Source organism: Pelodiscus sinensis, chromosome 2 (assembly GCF_052426305.1).
Source record: "Pelodiscus sinensis isolate ZL-2025 chromosome 2, ASM5242630v1, whole genome shotgun sequence".
Taxonomy (NCBI): Eukaryota; Metazoa; Chordata; order Testudines; family Trionychidae; genus Pelodiscus; species Pelodiscus sinensis.
Genome location: NC_143053.1, coordinates 39324500 through 39343807, shown reverse-complemented (window position 1 = coordinate 39343807; position 19308 = coordinate 39324500). Strand labels below are relative to the sequence as shown.

Genomic DNA, 19308 nt, shown 5'->3' with positions numbered 1-19308 from the left:
TATTAATTATTATTATTAAGGCTAACAACATGCAGGATACAAATAAAGACATGGGCCAAGGTGCTTAGGCTCCCAACTGCCACATTAGGCACCTACATTCCACAATCAGGCCGCAATGGGATTCACAAAATTCCTGTTCAGCTGCCTTTGAACCATGTAGGCACCTAGACTTGCTCAACACCTGAATTTTTTGCTTAAAAAATTCCTTAGGCATTTATGTTTCTTCCTCAGAGCATATGCACTGCAGCCCTGTACAAAGTGTATGGATTCCCAGGTAGGTGTGCCAATCCTCCAGGATTCTCCTGAGGTCTCCAGGAATGAATCTTTAATTAAAGATTATGCCATGTGTTGAATTCTCCAGGAATAAGTAGGTTTGCCAACATTATAATTGCAAAAAACTGAAAACCCTTGCACTGCCCCTTGTTCAAAGCCTTGCCCCTACCCCACCCTCTCTCAGAAACCCCACCCTCACGCTCTCCATCCCACCTCCCACTTTCACTCACTCACTCTCACCTCCACTAACTTTCGCTAGGCTGGAACAAGGGTTTCAGGTATGGGAGTGGGCTCAGGGTGGAGTACGGAGTTGGGATGTAAGAGAGAGGTGTGGGCATGAGTTCTGGGATGGGGATGAGGGGTTTGTGGTGTAGGAGGAGGCTTACTGCTGGGGCAGAGATCGGGGTACAGGAGGGTGATCAGGGCACAAGCTCCAGTCTGGTAGCACTTATCTAAGGCATAATAACATAAGAATGGCCGTACTGGGTCAGACCGAAGGTCCATCTAGCCCAGTATCCTGTCTGTCGACAGTGGCCAGCACCAGGTGCCCCAGAGAGGGTGGACTGAAGACAATGATCAAGCAATTTGTCTCCTGCCATCTCTCTCCAGCCTCTGACAAACAGAGGCCAAGGACACCATTTTATCCCCTGGCTAATAGCCTTTTATGGACCTAACCTCCATGAAATTATCTAGCTTCTCTTTAAACTCTATTATAGTCCTAGCCTTCACAGCCTCCTCTGGCAAGGAGTTCCACAGGTTGACTACACGCTGTGTGAAGAAGAACTTTCTATTATTAGTTTTAAACCTGCTCCCCATTAATTTCATTTGGTGTCCTCTAGTTCTTCTATTTAGGGAACTAATAAATAACTTTTCTTTATAACTTTTTGCAGCTCCTGTGCATAGTGCAGTGGGACTAAGGCAGGCTACCTGCTTGCCCTGGCTCCATGAAGTGCCCAGAAGAGGCCAGAATATCTCTATAGCATGAAGGTAGAGGGGCTATATGGCACTACATGTTGCCTGAGTCCACAAGCACCACCCCCACAACTCCCACTGGTCACAGTTTCCTGACAATGGGAGCTGCCGAGCTGGTGCTAAGGGCAGTGCACATAGCTTCTCTTATTGCCCCTCCACTTAGGGGCTATCGGGGCATGCTGGCCACTTCTGGGAGCTGTTTAGAGTCCGAGCAGGCAGGAAGCCTGCCTTAGTCCTGGCTGCACCTCCAACCATATTTTAATGGCCCAGTCAGCAGTGCTGGCCAGAGCCCCCCAGGATCTCCTTTCAACTGGGCGTGCTAGTCAAAAAATCAGACACCTTGCAACCCCAGGAATATGTCCAACCAAAACAAGGACCTCTGAAGCCAACTGTGATGTACTACCTAGGGGTAGACAGGAATTCCTCCATCTAACCCCCTGTGTGGTCCAATCCAATCCCCTGTGTGGTCCAATCCAGTAATTAAAGAACTCATTGGGGATATAGGAGACCCCTGGTTCAAGCCCCTTCTCCATCTGAAAGGGAGTAGGGACTTTTATGGGAATTTGCCTTGTCTTAGATGAGTTCTCTAACCACAGGGCTGTTCTGATGTGGGGCTCCTTGTTGAAGTTACTGTGGATAAACAATGAAAGAATCATTGGACCGGAGACAGAGTTTGAGAGACAGAAAGCAAACCTGAGATGAACAATGTAGCCTGGTGCTTAGAGCACTCACCTGAAGATCCAGACTCCAGTCCCCTTTTGCCAAATACTTTTTAAAATAGTCTACAGTGAAATAGCTTCAAAAGAAAAAATGGAGAGAGCCCCACATAAGAATATCCCTTAGTTCACTCACTGAAGAGGTGACTGATCCCAGTTCAAATCTCTTCTCCCATCCTGAGGTGGAAGGGGGGACTTGAACTGGGGACCTTCTACATTCCATGTGACTACTTCAACCATTGAACCAAAAGCTATAAAGTGGACATTACCTAGCTTCTTTCTATATCAGGTTTGTAGCTGAGAATCCCAAACAGAGAAAGGTGCACCCCAGACTTACACACCTACTTCCAAGATAGGCGAGGGGTTCAGCATAACCCTCTTGGCTTGGAATTTCCCACTGGCTATCTTAGATGAGGAACTACCTAGAGTGCTGGCCTTTGTGAATCCCATTCTGTGGCACCTCTCTATCCACAGACATTGTATAAGGAGCTTAAGTACTGAATTCGGGCATTGTGAAGCCTAGTGATTTTCTAGGTGCCTAAAAGTTAAGCATCAATGCACCTAGGATTTTTTAAAAAAGAAATCTAACTTAGGTTCTCTGTCCCAAAGAAGTTAAAAAGTAAAAGGCAAGACAAGACTGCACAGGGAGACACAGAAGTTGACAATAATTCAAAGACTTTTTAGTTACTGGTAAGAAACTGAAATACTTATATTAATAGGTTTATATTTGTGGGGTTCATAGACAATATAGTGGTTCAGGAGTAATTTGCATGAGGAGAGAAAAGAAAACTGAAACAGTATGAAAGGGAAATCATTCTAGATAGAGGAGACTGTGTGGTAGAAGGTATGAAGAGGAGAATGGGAGAAGAAAATCGAGAGAGAACTGAATCAGGTATCATTTGTGGAGTAAAAGGATCAAGGCAAAATCTGAAAAGAAAGAAAAAGAGAAATAAAGACTGAGTTACATAGAACTGGACCACAGTTAGGATTATGGAGGAGGGAGGATGAATCCCAGTAGGAACCAAAGTGCTACACTATACCTCTCCCATATGGATGCTATGGGTGTAAACTGAAAGATTCCCAGTTTGCAGTTGTGTAATCCTGTTTAAATAGGATTACATAAAATAAGATAGGAATCTTTTAGTTTGTGCCCACAGCGTCAAGATGGGGAAGTTACAGTGCAGTACAGGCAGTCCCCGAGTTACGCGGATCCGATTTATGTCGGATCCGCAGTTACGAACGGGGTTTGCTGCCCGTCTCTCTGGTCTGCTGAGACGGGGAGCAAAGCCTTTGAGGACGCCGGCAGCGGGACAGCCGCAGCGCGTCTGGGCTGTCCGCTGCCCGCGTGCTCCCCGTCTCCCTGGTCTGCTGGTCTCCAGCAGACCAGGGAGACAGGGAGCAAAGCCTCTGAGGACGCCGGCAGCGGGAGACCAGGGAGACAGGGAGCAAAGCCGCGGAGCACGCGGGCAACGGACAGCCAAAATGCGCTGGAGACCAGCAGAGCAGGGAGACAGGGAGCAAAGCCTCTGAGGACACTTGCAGCGGGACAGCCGCGGCATGTCTGGGCTGTCCGCTGCCCGCGTGCTCCGCGGCTTTGCTCCCCGTCTCCCTGGTCTGCTGGAGATCAGCAGACCAGGGAGACGGGGAGCAAAGCCTCTGAGGATGCCGGCAGCGGGACAGCCGCGGCGCGTCTGGGCTGCCCGCTGCCCGCGTGATCTCCCAGCAGACCAGGGAGACGGGGAGCAAAGCCGCGGAGGACCCGGGCGGCGGGACCGCGGTGCGTCTCGGTCCGCAGCCCGTGTCTCCCTGGTCTGCTGCGGGGGGGGGGGGGAGAGGGAGAGTGCAGCTAGTACGCCCCTCCCCCCCCCCAGCAGACCAGGCTTTTCTCTGGACGCCTGTGGTAGAGCAGCTGGGGCACTGCCGGTTGGTCCCGCAGAGCTGCTCTGGGCACTACTGGACCAACCCGGCAGCACCTCAGCTGCTCTGCCCCAGGCGTCCTGATTCAGCCGCTGCTGGTCAGTTTCAGCAGCGGCTGAATCAGGACATCTGGGGCAGAGCAGCTGGGGAGCTGGTGGGTTGGTCCAGTAGCGCCAAGGAGCGGCGCTACTGGAGCAACCCAGCAGCACCCCAGCTGCTCTGCCCCAGGCGTCCCCAAATCAGCCGCTGCTGAAACTGACCAGCGCTGACTACAGGAAGCCCGAGGCAGAGTTGCTCTGCCCCGGGCTTCCTGGAATCAGCTGCTGATCAGTTTCAGCAGCAGCTGACATGGGGACGCCTGGGGTTCTTAAGTTGAATCTGTATGTAAGTCGGAACTGGCATCCAGATTCAGCCTGCTGAAACTGATCAGAGGCTGATTCCAGGAAGCCCGGGGCAGAGCAACTCTGCCTTGGGCTTCTTGTAGTCAGCCGCTGGTCAGTTTCAGCAGCGGCTGAATCTGGACGCCAGTTCCGACTTACATACAGATTCAACTTAAGAACAAACCTACAGTCCCTATCTTGTACGTAACCCGGGGACTGCCTGTACTTTGGTATATCCCTGCAATCCAACTTGTGTGGCACTGTGGACAAGCCCTTAAACTTTATTAGGTAGGCAAAGGGAAGTTGTTATTCAGAGAGAAGAGTGGGTAAGGAAGTTTTAGTTATGGTGGAAGATAATTAAGGCACAGACAAGCAATTTAATTGAATCACCAGGTTTTTTTTATATATTGTAAAAAGAGAAGCATTAGAATTATGCAACATCCATCCTAAAGAAACATGGATGTGGATGGAGTTGATGTGCCCAGAAACAACAGCAACTATCTCTAAAAATGCTATGGAATTAAACTGAGCAAACTTCTCTCTGAAAAACAAGCTAATTTTTAATAATTAGTAACACTGATTAGATTAATGTTGACAGAAAATACATGGCAATACTGAATATATCAGTTTGTATTAGGAAGAGCATGGTTTCTTCAAAACAGTCTATAAAGGATGGTCACACTTTCAAAACATAAAACAGATAAAATTGATTTTATACACTGCAATCATGACAGCATTATTCATAGCAAATATTTCATAAAAGTTCTGGCAACAGGTCTGACAGCTTTTTCAAACTTAATTTGCAAGCCCAACTTTAAACAAGTAATCAGAAGTTTCAAAACACAACACTGCCAAATTGTGGGAGGAAAGCTATAAGGAGGTTTGTCTCATTCTGGCATTTATACCACTTTAAAACACAGAAGCCCTGCAGCCTTAATACATTTTTTAAGCTACATGATAACTCTACCCTGATACATCATTGGCTAGAAGGCTGACATTACTTCTGAGAGTACTCGAGACATCTAAAATGAGCAATATGTGGCACAGGCAATGAGTACCAAATCTAATTCAGTCATGCACTATCCCCAAAAGGAAATTATCATACCTATTTTCTTTGGCCCTAAGCATTTCCAAGCTTCCACTGGTGGTTGCACATTTGTTTACTAACTCCAAGAGCAGAGGTGCTTCTCAAATGCAAAAGCTGCCTTACACCAATGCAAAAATTTTGGGAGAGATTCCAGAAAACTTCACACCAAAGTAATATTCACAAGATGCCAAAAATGTGTTGCTTTTGAAGAGGAGAAACATTCACACAGCTATATCACAACAGCTTAAATACTGTGGACAGATAAGACCATGAGGCTCCAGGATTTTGTTGTGATAAATGTGATTTAGTGTATTTATTTTCTTTAACCTGCTTAGTTTTTTTCTGCAATATTTCACTAGATTTCAGACTAAATGTTCCCTCCATTATTTTAATTCATAATGTGTTTTAAAAATAGTCATGATAAAATTGAAAAGAACAAAGCCCATGGAAGTATGGTTTAAAAAAAAAAGTGCCATAACAAATGTTATTTTCTTATTTTAGTGCAAATAATTAGGCACGTGCTAAAAGTAGCCAGACCTGCACACTAGTTGCCATACAGGCAGTCCCCGGGTTACATACAAGATAGGGACTGTAGGATTGTTCTTAAGTTGAATTTGTATGTAAATCGGAACTGGTACATATTGTAGGGGAAACTCTAGCCAAACATTTCTCCAGAGCTCAGTTTTATTCTCCCACACCTCACTTCTCTCAGTCCTTTATTCTCAAGCTGAGGTGTCTGCTGAGAAAAGCCGCTCTGCGTCTCCCTGGTCTGCTGGGGGGGCACTAACTTCGTGTCTCCCTGGTCTGCTGGGGGGAAGCAGCTAGTGCGGGGTTGCCTCACCCCGTTTGTAAGTAGGGATCCGATGTAAGTCGGATCCATGTAACCCGGGGACTGCCTGTACAGGCAGTCCCCAAGTTACGCGGATCCGCAGTTACGAACGGGGCCCTTCCTCTGCCTGGTCTCCAGCAGACCAGGGAGAGAAAGCAAAGCGGTGGAACACGCGGGCAGCGGACAGGGCTGTCCGCTGCCCACGTGCTCCGCGGCTTGGCTCTGCTTTGCTCTGCTTTGCCCCCCCGTTCCCCTGGTCTGCAGACCGGGGGGGGGGGGGGGGGAGCAAAGCAGAGCAAAGCAGAGCCAAGCCGCGGAGCGCACGGTCAGCTGACAGCCCAGACACGTCTGGGGTGTCAGCTGACCGCTGCTCTGCGGCTTGGCTCTGCTTTGCCCCCCCCCCCCCCGGTCTGCTCCGCGGCTTTGCTCTGCTTTGCCCCCCCGTCCCCCTGGTCTGCAGACCAGGGAGACGGGGGGGGGGGGGGGGGGGCAAAGCAGAGCCAAGCCGCGGAGCATGCGGGCAGCGGACAGCCCAGACGCGTCTGGGCTGCCCGCGTGTTCCGCTGCTTTGCTCCCCGTCCCCCTGGTCTGCAGACCAGGGGGACGGGGAGCAAAGCAGAGCAAAGCCACAGAGCCCGAGGGCAGCAGGACAGCCACGGCATGTCTGGGCTGTCCCGCTGCCCCCGTGCTCCGCGGCTTTGCTCTGGTCACCTGTGGTACAGCAGCTGGGGCGCTGCCAGTTGGTCCCGTAGCGCTGCTCTGGGCGCTACGGGACCAACCGGACAGCACCCCAGCTGCTCTGCCCCAGGCGTCCTGATTCAGCCACTGCTGGTCAGTTTCAGCAGTGGCTGAATCAGGACGCCTGGGGCAGAGCAGCTTGGGTGCTGCTGGGTTGGTCCAGTAGCGCCGAGGAGCGGCCGCGCTACTGGACCAAACCAGCAGCACCCCAGCTGCTCTGCCCGAGGCGTCCCCAAGTCAGTTGCTGCTGAAACTGACCAGTGGCTGACTACAGGAAGCCCCTGCCCCGGGCTTCCTGGAATCAGCCGCTGATCAGTTTCAGCAGCAGCTGACTTGGGGATGCCTGGGGTTCTTAAGTTGAATCTGTATGTAAGTCAGAACTGGCGTCCAGATTCAGCCGCTGTTGAAACTGATCAGTTTCAGCAGCGGCTGAATCTGGACGCCAGTTCCGACTTACATACAGATTCAACTTAAGAACAAACCTACAGTCCCTATCTTGTACGTAACCCGGGGACTGCCTGTACTGCAAAAAAACTTTGTAAATGCAAACTAATTCACAAAATGCTTTGCTAAAAGTCTTTTTAGCTTGCAAAAAGGAAGAATATCTTTGGCGGAGTTCAAGGCATTACTGACAGTTCAGCAGTATAATACTTTGCATTGTCTCAGTGTTATGCTGAGGTCCTGACCTTCTTTTTGTCAACTGTTCATGCAACTTATGATTAAACCTGCAGCTCTCAAGGTTCTTGCCCTGAAACTGGTTCAGCTGTTTGGCATCACATCTTTTCACCAGCACAAAAAAACACCATGTTGTCAGAAAATAATCTATTTAAAAACAATAAGATAAGAATTGGAATCCATGACTCCCATGACAGATCTGACAAAAATGCAGCCATGATTATGATCTTTCAGGAAAAGAAATGTTTACACTGAAACACTTTGGGGATACTGGATAAAATGACTATTTCTCCATTTTACCTCATCTTCCATTTGATCATTAGAAAATAATGCAACCAATTGTACTCATAAGTTAAAAACAATGGAAAGATCACGGCTCCATTAAGAATAATGATTTCCAAATACTAAATACAAATTCCCTGTTAATAAAAGGTAAGTCTCCTCTGCAGGACCCATGTTAGATATTAAAAAAGTAGACGCATTTCTCTACAAAACATTATAGAATGAGATACCATAGTAACTGTCAAAATTATACAAATAATGAAGTTTTGCAAGTGCTGCAAAGAAAATCACATTTTAATATAGTAATGATACATATTAATAGTTATAGTTAATGAAACATTGAATCTTATTGTTATTATTGTCTAACTTACTGTATTGTAACTATTTACAAGAAGGCTACTCAATATGCGGCCCATGGGCCACATGTGGCCCACGGCCTGTTTGTCTGTGCTCCATGATGCAGTTTGAGTTTATGCAGGGCTCAATATGAGGCCCGCAGGTGGGAGCCAAAACAAAAAAAATAGTCAATATAATGGTCTTCTATTGATATGCATTTTAGTAGTTAAATTCCTGGACTGTCATTGCTTATTAAACATGCTGTCATATGGGTGGAAATTGGGTAAATATTGCATTTTATTAATATCAGCAGAACTGACTTAAATGGGGCCTGTGTGTCTTACCTTAATCTTTGTATTCATGCCCATCAGTGTGAAAGGAGCTATTTGCATATATTTGCATGTATATGCAACCACACTTAAGTTGCAGCCCTCGGCATGTGCTGTGAGTATCATTGTGGCCCCTGGGGCTTCCAAAGTGAGTAACCCTGATTTACAACATGAAAAACTGAGGTCAAAAGCTAGAAAGACTATTAATTAAAAAGAAAAATTGAGACACAGCTATTTTAGGCAGACATCTTTTAGGAAGTAATGATTGAAACACCGCCAGGTCATATTTAGATTCTCTATGTGACACAATGTCAAAGCAACAACATTAAATAAAAAGATGTAATTAGTTGTAGGTGCCTGTACTGCAGATTTCAAGAGGTGGTGTTGATGAAGGTACCATCAATGTAGTTCTGGCTGAACAAATTTTAAGTTAACCTTAAGCATAAACAACAATGTAAAATAGAGTGACCAACTGTCTATCCTTAGTCTGCTGTCTACAAAAACTGAGAACCAATATATACCCAACTTATGATGTACCAGAATAATTCACTGAAGGAAAATGTTGGCATGACATAATTGAGATGGAATTCCAAAGTTACTGAGTTGAGAAGAGAGAGTTACTCACCCTGTGCAGTAACGTCTGTTCTTCGAGATGTGTGTCCCCGTGGGTGCTCCACTCGAGGTGCTGGGTCCGTCCTGGCGCCGCAAAACAGAGAAACTTCCATAGCAGTAGCCTGCCGGCCCGCACATGCACTCCTGTTGCCTCACGCCGTTCGCACCGTTACAGCTGAGCGCGGGCCGGCTTGTCAGTTTCCTCTCAACCGGATGCATCTGAAAGAGATAAATAGAAGCTCCGAAGCAGGGAGGAGGGTGGGTTGTGGAGCACCCACGGGGACACACATCTCGAAGAACAGACATTACTGCACAGGGTGAGTAACTCTCTCTTCTTCGTCGAGTAGTGTCCCCGAGGGTGCTCCACTCGAGGTGAGTACATAGCAGTGGTCCAACACTATTGGCGTGCTTTGGACTTATGATCTCTGTGCTGTGGCCAAGACCGCTTGCGCCACCGCTGAATCATTCCTCAATATTTTCGCAAGAGCATAATGCTTGGCAAAGGTAAGAGAGGATGACCAGGTTGCTGCACGACATATGTCCTGCAAGGGTACCCCTCTAAGGTACGCAATAGATGCGGCCATGCCTCTGGTGGAATGAGCGCGAGGTCGTCCTGGCAAGGATTTGTACCATAGGGCATAACGACGTGAGATACAGGAGGTGATCAAATTGGAAATACGTTGTGCGGAGAGCTGTTGACCCTTGGAGCGCTCCGCCGCAGCTATAAAAAGGCGCCGAGACTTCCTGAAGGCGTGTGTTCTATGCAGATAGAAGGCCAGTGCCCGTCTAACATCGAGGGTATGTAAACGTGAGTCTTCTGGCGAGGAATGAGGCTTCGGATAGAATGTTGGCAGACTTATGTGCTCGTTTATGTGGAAGGAAGAATTTATCTTCGGCAGGAAGGGGGGATGAATGCGAAGCAGAACCCCTTGTTCAGAAAATAAAGTGTATGGTGGATCGGCTGAAAGAGCCACCAACTCTCTAACCCGACGTGCTGATGTGATTCCTAGAAGGAAAGATACCTTCATTGTGAGCATGCGCAGGTCGCAAGTTGATAAAGGCTCAAAGGGGGGACGAGTTAGTGCGTCCAGTACCAAAGATAAGTCCCACGGCTCCTGAGGGATTGTGAAGGTCGGATATAGGTTATCAAGTCCCTTTAGGAATCTTTTAACTAATGGGTGAGCAAACAGTGAATGTCCGTCAATGTGCGAACGGAAGGCCGAGATTGCTGCCAAGTGCACTTTCAACGAAGCGTTCGCTAAGCCCTCCGTCTTCAGATGGAAGATGTAGTCCAAAGTATGCTGCACTGGTAAAGAAAGAGGGTCCAAGTCCCTTTCCAGACACCACGCTTGGAACCGGTGCCATTTGTAGGTGTAGGCCTTGCGAGTGCTATGGCGTCTGCTATTCATCAGTACATGTTTCACTTCCTGAGAACAAGTCATTTCTGGTGGCTGAAACCAGTTAGGAGCCATGCCGTAAGATGCATGCGATCGATGCTCGGATGCAGCATTGAACCGTGCCATTGAGACAGTAAGTTGGGCCTCAGTGGAAGCCGTTGTGGCTGAGCAACCGACATTCTGGACAATTGTGTCAGCCAGGTCTGACGAGGTCAATAGGGTGCTATGAAGATCACTGTTGTGCCCTCCGTCGCTATCTTCTCCAGTGCCCTCGGAATAAGAGGAAGAGGTGGAAACACGTAGAGAAGTTGGTGAGAGCCCCAATTGAGCAGAAGAGCATCCCCCAGGGAATTCTTGCCGGTACCCGCCCGAGAACAATACTGATGACACTTTTTGTTGTGATGTGTGGCAAAGAGGTCTATACTCGGGAACCCCCAGAGATGGAAGAGACTGTGAACCACTTCGTTGTGTAACTCCCACTCGTGCTGAGTAAGGAAGTGTCTGCTCAGGGCGTCGGCGATGGTATTGTCCTTGCCCGGGAGGTACGATGCGGTGAGGGTTATACCGTGGTTGATTGCCCAGTTCCACAGTCGTATGGCCTCTGCGCAAAGGGGTCGTGAACGCGCCCCACCTTGTCTGTTGATATAGTACACCATGCATATATTGTCGGTGAGAATGTGGACAATATTCATGACCTCGGATCATCTGCAGGAAATGTCTGCATGCGTTGAATACGGCCCACAGTTCGAGGAGGTTTATGTGTTGCAGGGACTCCTGTGTCGTCCAGAGCCCTTGAACTCGATGTTCCTGCAGATGTGCCCCCCAGCCGATCAGAGTCATCCATTGTGATCTGTACCATGGGCCTGCGTGCGTGGAATGGTACGACCGATAACAAGTTTTTGGGGTTGTCCCACCATGCCAGTGAAGTCTTGACGCGTCCGGGAATGGACACTGTCTTGCTCACAGCATGTACCCCCGGCGTGTACACCTTGAACAGCCAATGCTGGAGACTGCATAGGTGAAGTCTCGCATGTGGCACCACATATGTGGTGGCAGCCATGTGTCCCAGCAATTTTAGACGAGTATGCTGGATCTGGGAGCAATTGAGACAGACTGCACCAAATCCTGGATCAACTGGAGTCTTACCATAGGTAAGTACACTCTTGCACTCAGTGCATCGAGTCTCGCGCAGATAAATTCCAAGTCCTGACTTGGTGTTGGGGACGATTTGCCGAAATTGATTATAAGGCCCAACGTCTCGAATACTGATGTGGTGATGGTCACTGCCCATGCCGCCTCTTGGCAGGTAAGGGCCTTTAGCAGACAATTGTCGAGATACGGGAAGATCGTAATATTGAGGCATCGAAGGTAGGCAGCCACCACCACCAGGGTTTTGGAAAAGGGTAAGACGCGGCATTGGTAATGTTCTGTGCCCACCACGAAATGAAGGAATCGCCTGTGGGCCGGGTGAATTGCTATGTGGAAATAGGCGTCCTGTAAGTCGAGGGACGCAAACCAATCCCCTTTGTGGAGAGCCGGGATGATAGAAGCTAACGTGACCATTTTGAATTTTTGTTTCCGCAGGTAGCGGTTGAGTCGACGCAGGTCCAGAATAGGCCTCCACCCCCTGATTTCTTCTGGGTGAGGAAGTACTGGGAGTAGAAACCTCTCCCCCGGAACTGAACGGGTACCCTCTCCACAGCTCCTATAGTAAGTAGTCGGGACACCTCTTGCTGTAGAAGGATCTCGTGAGAGGGGTCCCTGAAAAGGGACAGCGAGGGTGGGAAGGGGGGGGGAAATGGAGTTGAAAGGGATGGCATATCCTGAAACTACTATGTCGTTGACCCATCGGTCGGTGGAAATCAGAGACCATCGATGTTGATAAGGTCTCAGCCGATGATGGAATAAAGCTACTTGTGATGCTCCCGATAAAGGGATTGTCCACAGTCCCTCGACTGACCCATCAAACTTGTTGCCGGCCCTGTTGTTGACCGGATGTCTTGCCAGGTTGCTGTCTTCGTTGCCTTGGTCTCTATTGTTCATACGGCTTGGGGCGGAATGTTGCATAAGAGAAGGGTCTCTGTTTATTATAGGGCGTATACCTTTTGCGTTTATAAGGAGGCGTATACATCCCCAGCGTTCTAAGAGTCGTTCGGGAGTCCTTGCCCGAGTGGAACACCTGATCCGTGGCTTGGGTGAAAAGAGACTGTCTATCGAATGGTAAGTCTTCTACTTTGTTGAGCAACTCTTTCGGGGCAGCTGCCTGATGCAGCCAGGACACACGCCGCATGACTACAGCAGTAGTGTGGCTCTAGCTGCTGCATCTGCCGTGTCCAGGGTGATTTGCAGTGCTGTTCTGACCGTTGTGTAGCCCTCCTGTATTACCGCCCTCAAGATTTGTCGCTTGGAGTCTGGTAGGTGTTCTAGGAGGGGGACTAATTAGAGTAATTGTCAAAATCATGATTCGCTAGGGGAGCTGCGTAGTTACACATACGGAGGACTGAAGTGGCCGAAGAATATACTTTCCTACCTAAAATGTCTAGGCGTTTAGCCTCCTTGTCACTTGCAGTGTTTTTATTCTGAGCCGTCTTCGATCTTTGTTGGGCGGCGTCCATAACAAGGGAATTGGGTTGGGGATGCATAAACAAAAAGTCCATACCTTTTTGATTTATAAAGTATTTCTTGTCCGCCCTCTTGTTCATCGGTAAGGAAGCGGCGGGAGTCTGCCATATATCGTTTGCGATTTCCAAGACAGCCTCATCGAAGGGCAGAGCCAGTTTTGATTTTTGTGAGGGCTGCAAGTTTTTCAGCAAAGGGTGTTGTTTTTGCTGTATGTTCATAGTTTGAATGTTCTGAGATTGTGCAACCCTGTCAAAGAGCTCTTGAAACTGCTTGTGGTCTTCCGTGGGAGATAACTCTCCAGGGACGACAGAATCGTCCGGGGATGACGATGAATGATTGGCTGGAGATTCCGGTTCCTTATTCGGAGTATAGTTGTTCTCATGCCCGTCCTGATCAGTAACTGAGATAGCGTCTTCTGCAGGCACTGGTGGAATCGTCGGTGAAGACGCGCGAAGTGTAGACGCTGGACAAGTGGGTTGTGGAGATCGTGATCTACGAGAATATCGACGGTCATCATAGTAACGATCATATCTCCGACGGTGAGTTGGGGAGTGTCTGAGGGAGTAGGCTCCGGATGCATCATACCGGTGTGAATATCTCGAACGCCTGGATAGTCCCGGTGAGACCGATCTGTCAGAAAAACGAGATGGAGAGCAAGAATAGTAGGAATAGCGTCGTTCATCATGATAACGGTAGTGATGGTACGAGGATGACCACTGAGGTGATGCATGGTAGCGGTCCCTGGTGGAGACATAACGAGGAGAACGATGGTTGTTCGAGGAAAATGAAGTTGGTGACCAGGGTCCTGGAGAGAACCGAGCTCGTTCAGGAGTGAGTGAGGGCGTCCAAACGTGCCTCGACCTGTATGGGACCTCAGTCAGCACCGAGTGATCAGCAGGGGAAGACGGTGCCATTTGAATTGATGTGGTCCTTACCATCTGGCTGCTCTGCAAAGGAATCAGCAGTGCCGCGGGAGTTAAAGGCTGTGTCGGTGCCGAAGGAGGCAGCGGTGCAGAGGGCTGCACGGTGCCGATGATAGACTGCGGTGCCTGAGTTGGCGCTGTCAGCTGCGGCGCTGCTGGAGTCAAGGTCTCAGCCGTCGGCACCGTGGGCATGGGTGCTGATAGAGCCGTGAGTGGCTGCGCATGCGTGACATCAGCCGGCACCGGGGCCGCCATTATCGGCTGTAACTCGGCCGTTGGGGCCACTGTCGGTGCCGATTCCGCCCGCGGTCCTTTAGCAGGAGGCCGCATCGGGTCTTTAGCGCTCGCCAAAGCCGGGGCTGAGGCACTACGGCCCTTGCCCGTCTTCTCTGCCAGGTGCCTCGGCACAGAGCCAGAGGTACCCAGTCTGTCCGACACACTCCTGCGGTGCAGTAGTCCGGTGGTTTTGTGGAGCTCCTTCACGGGCGAGCGAGGCAGGTGCGCTCCCGAGCGGTGTATCAGACTGAAGGGCTTTGTTAAACAAAATCACCCTCAGTCGCATTTCCCTATCACGCCGAGCGCAAGCTGTCAATTTCATGCAGTGAGGGCACTTCAACGGGATGTGCCCATCCCCTAAACATTTAACACATCGTGAGTGCCCGTCTGAATCAGACATTGCCTCCTGGCATTGGGAACATTTCTTGAAGCCAGGCATGTTATCATATAATAATAAACTGTTTTTTTTTAAGGCTACTAATAGACTATAAATTAGAACAAAACAAAACCTGAGAACTAACTAGTAATACTATTAACAACTAGTAACAACTACCCTAACTCTAAATTGTCTCGTAATAGGTTTCTAAGGAAAAGTCTCCCTTTTATCCTCAGGCGGAGAGGGAGCTCGTCCTAGATCCGTCTGCGGCCGCGGACGGTTGAAGGAAACTGACAAGCCGGCCCGCGCTCAGCTGTAACGGCGCGAACCAACAGGAGCGCATGCGCGGGCCGGCAGGCTACTGCTATGGAAGTTTCTCCATTTTGCGGTGCCGGGACAGACCCAGCACCTCGAGTGGAGCACCCTCAGGGACACTACTTGACGAAGAATTTTAAGGAATTTTATAGTGTGAAATTCCTAAAAGCACTGTTGTTAGCAGCAGGATTTCTTCCTGTAATGTGAAAGGCCACCCATTCAAGGCAACATGTTTGCCTTTGGAATATGAATTGATTGCAAAATAATTAGTATTCCAGAATTATCTTACTAACGCTCCACAAAATTCTAAATGTGCTCAGTGCATTGTCATATCCATCCATCGTGGCCCTATGGGGACTAAGATCTTGAGAAAGGGAAGTGCAAATATGGGCCCAAAAACACTCTCTCATCCTTCCCCATACTTTAGCATTATCATAGGCTTACTGAATTACTGCTCCAGTAAACACAGAAACAATGAAGGGACTTTTCCTAAAATTTTGTTATCATTCTGCATTTATCTTTATATATCAAAAGCATAAAGTTCAGCAACTTGCAACTGTTGCTGAATGTATTTCTATAAGACTCAAAATGCTATTTTAAGTAAGAATTGTTCTACTCTTGCTGCTCATCCTGAAGACATCTCTTTTGAGATCCTATGTCACTTTTTAAATGAAGACTTTTTTATAAAGAAAAAATAGGTTTATCTCACTGAAAAGAATTTAGACTACAATAGAATCAAATAAATGTGTTTCTAATATTGTATAAAACTCTTCTATACTGTACATGAACACAAAAAAATATAAATGTCAGAAAAACCCCCAGAATATCTTGTAGAAGTGTCTTATATTTAGAACAAGTTTTTGGTGCTTCACATCAGCGTGCCCAAGCTGAGTCACCTCAAAGAGAATGACTTTTAGAGGATAGGTGCTCTTCACCTTCTAAAAAGCAGGCTTCTTTAAGGCACCTCAATTTGGGCTCCCTAAAATCACTGGTGATTTTAGAAATCTTAGCCTTAAAATTTCAATGTGCATTATTATGCCTTTCTCAACACGGAGACTATATTGCAGCTACGAAAACAAAGCTATGCACACTGGAAAACATAATTCCAGCTATCTATGCAAAATAATGGGGTCTAAATTAGTCTCCCACTTAAGAAACACATCTCAAGAGTCATTGTGAATAGTTCTTTAAAAACATTTGCTCAATGTGCACCCTCAGTCAAAAAAGTGAACAGGATGTCAGGTATCACCAGGAAAGAGATAGATTAGAAGACAGAAAATATCATAATACTATAGGAATCCATGATATGCACACACTTTGAATACTGTGTGCAGTTCTGATCATCCCATCTAATAGACAATATATTGGAATTGGAAAAAGTACAGAGAAGGGCAACAAAAATGATGAGGGGTTTATGAAACAGCTTCCACATAGCAAAGATTAAAAAGACCGGGACTGTATAGCTGAGAAGAGAGACAATCAAGAGGCAATATGACACAAGTTCAAAAAAAATCATGAATGGTATGGAGAAAGTGAATACTGAAGTGTTATTTATTCCTTCTCGTTACACAAGAACCCGGGGCCACATAATGAAATCAATAGGCAATAGGTTAAAAACTAACTTGAGGAAGTACTTCTTCACACAACACACAGACAATCTGTGGAACTCATTGCCAGGTATATTGTAAAGGGCAAAAGCATAAATGTGTTGAAAAAAGAATGAGATAAGTTCAGGAATGATAGGTCTATCATTGGCTATTAGCCATTAATGGTCAGGGATACAACCTGATGCTTTGAGTGTTCCTAAACCTCTGACTGCCAGAACCTGGGATTGAACAATAGTGGATGGATCACAGCATATATTACCTTCTTTTGTTCATTCCCACCAAAGCATTTGGCACCAGCAGCTGTCAGAAGACAGGATATTGGGCAAGGAGGGCTATTGGTCTGGCCCAATATGGCCATTCTTATATTCTCAACTTTATTTATCTTGTAGACCAAACTATCATGAATTCTGAAAGCAAACTAAGGGGGCTCAATTTGCGTATATAGAAGCTACAAAGCATGCATTTTATTGTAAAAGAGATTTTTCTAAAATATGTATTTATAAGTGATTTTTACCTCAACAAATTTAAGGTAATAGACCTTTATTCTGATCTATTATATATGCTACAGATTTGGAGGGGAAAGCAAGACTACTTCCTGGGTTACAGAAAATTCTCCAGCATCTAACCTATAACAGTTAGATTACTGAAGAAGAATTTATACCACCTCCATCTACATGCTGTTGGAAAATGCAGAAACCTTAACAGAAAGGGAGGCTGGGTACTAGTGCAGAGGCAAGAGACGCTGGCATTAATGGATGCACCTTGAATTCAGCAGATCTTGGGAGGTCCATGGTATATGGATGGAACCCCTAATCTGTCTATGATCTAGATGGTGTTTGGTCCTGCTGTGAGGGCAGGGGACTGGACTTGATGTTCTCTCAAGGTCCCTTCCAGTTCTAGTGTTCTATGATTCTGTTTCCCACGGAATCAAACCAATTCCCCTGCCTCAAGAATTTCTTGTTCCTGTTTGGAGGTTTTTCATTTTTTAGGCAGAGGCTTGGTACCACCACACCCTAGGTAAGGTGTTCCCAGACATGATGTTGGATATTTTATATGCATTGTTATTACTACAGGTTCTACCTCCCCAAACCAGGACTCTCTGGTTTGGCAACATCCGAGGTCTGTCAGGACCACTGATGTTCTTGGACTAGAGAGTCCCACGCCAAGTCCATGGACACTGGGGCTGGGCAGCCCCGGCCTGGGTATCGGAAACCTGCCCATGGCAATGGGGCCCAGTGTTCTCAGCAGCTCCCGGAAGAGTGCCAGGATCCTGCCCGTGGCAATAGGGCCTAACTCCAAGAGCCTGTCCACCACACCGGGGCCAAATGTTTGTGGCAGTCCAAGCCAGGGCTGGTGGTAAGGGTCAGGAGTTGGCCTAGTTAGCTGCCCAGTCGGGCCAGAGGCAGGCATGCCTGGCCTGAAGTGGAGCTGGCAGCAGGGAGGGGCTGCAGGCTGGTGGTACAGCAAATTCCCTCTTTCAGTATCGGTCAGGTCCTGAGGGTGCTGGTCAAGGGAGGTCCAACCTGTATTATTTTCCATTTGGCCTATAAAATTAGATATTACACACTTTCTCATTTCCATTCAAGTTCAACATTGAACACTGTATCGTACTTCTGCACTACAGATACATAAAAATCTGTGAATAGTTTAATTTAAAAGCCATGGTCTGCATCCTAAAGCAATTCTTGACCATGCAAAATGTTCTATAAATAGTTCCATGTGCACTACTGATTTCGAGATCTTACTAGAGACGAATAATAACCTTGTATTTTGTTCTCATTTACTCTGAAGTAGCCAAGCCTTCTGTTTTTAATTACCTTCTGAATACACCTGGCATGGTCTAATTACAGAAAACAAAACATCATTTAAACAAAAGGTGACCTTGAACTTAATCTATCAAAACACCAGTTAGTTTTAAAAGTTTTTAGTTTTTAACAAACTGCCAAGACATGCAATAGTAATTTTCCAGATGTGATCATATGCCTTCAGAGCAACAGACTTACTACATTAGGAAACATCTGTATACACTTTTTAAAACTGTATTGCTTTCCTCATTATTAATGCAAATCCTCTTAGATTTCAATAGTACTATAAACAGTCCTATAGGAAAACATTAAGTTCATACTGCTAATATCTTAAGAACGTCCTAGAATATATTAAACCTAGAGAAAGCAATTAACTTTCTGTTTGAACTAGAGCAACATGCTTCAGAAATTGAAGCAGTTGATTTTGCATAAATATTCATGAAGGAAACATAGCTATGACAATGGAGTCGCCTTGTAAAAAGGACAACTTTGGAACAAGGACCCTGATTCAGAAAGCTAATTTAAACACAAGTTTAACTTTAACCATAAAAGTAGTCCCATTTGCTTAACTTTAAACACAAGTACTCCCTGTGGAGTCAATGTGGCTACTCATTTGCTTAAACTTTTAGGCACATGCTTAAGTACCTTCTTGAGTTTAGATCCATTTGTTTTTATAAGAATGCTTCGTCAAATCTAAAAAGGCATTTACATATTTGAGATTCCTCTCTCTTGATCCGTGACAAAGTAACAGTGAAAATTAGCCCTTAATACATTTAATATACATTTGGGATTTAAATAAATAGGGTGACATTATACTTAACACAAAAATGACAATAAAATA

At 46.8% G+C, this 19308-nt stretch overlaps 1 protein-coding gene across 4 annotated transcripts in view; it reads right to left on the bottom strand.

The window, feature by feature from the left end:
* STK3 (serine/threonine kinase 3) overlaps nt 1-19308 on the bottom strand; it is a 320261-nt gene that overhangs the window by 51251 nt on the left and 249702 nt on the right. The window contains exon 11 of one of the 4 annotated variants that reach the window (XM_075920324.2): nt 2702-2888. The exons of the other annotated variants lie outside the window; for them this stretch is intronic. Within the exon in view, the coding sequence (XP_075776439.1) occupies nt 2877-2888 (12 nt within the window). The 3' untranslated portion in view covers nt 2702-2876. Of the gene's footprint in view, nt 1-2701; nt 2889-19308 lie in introns of those variants that run through there. 4 annotated transcript variants of the gene reach the window in all.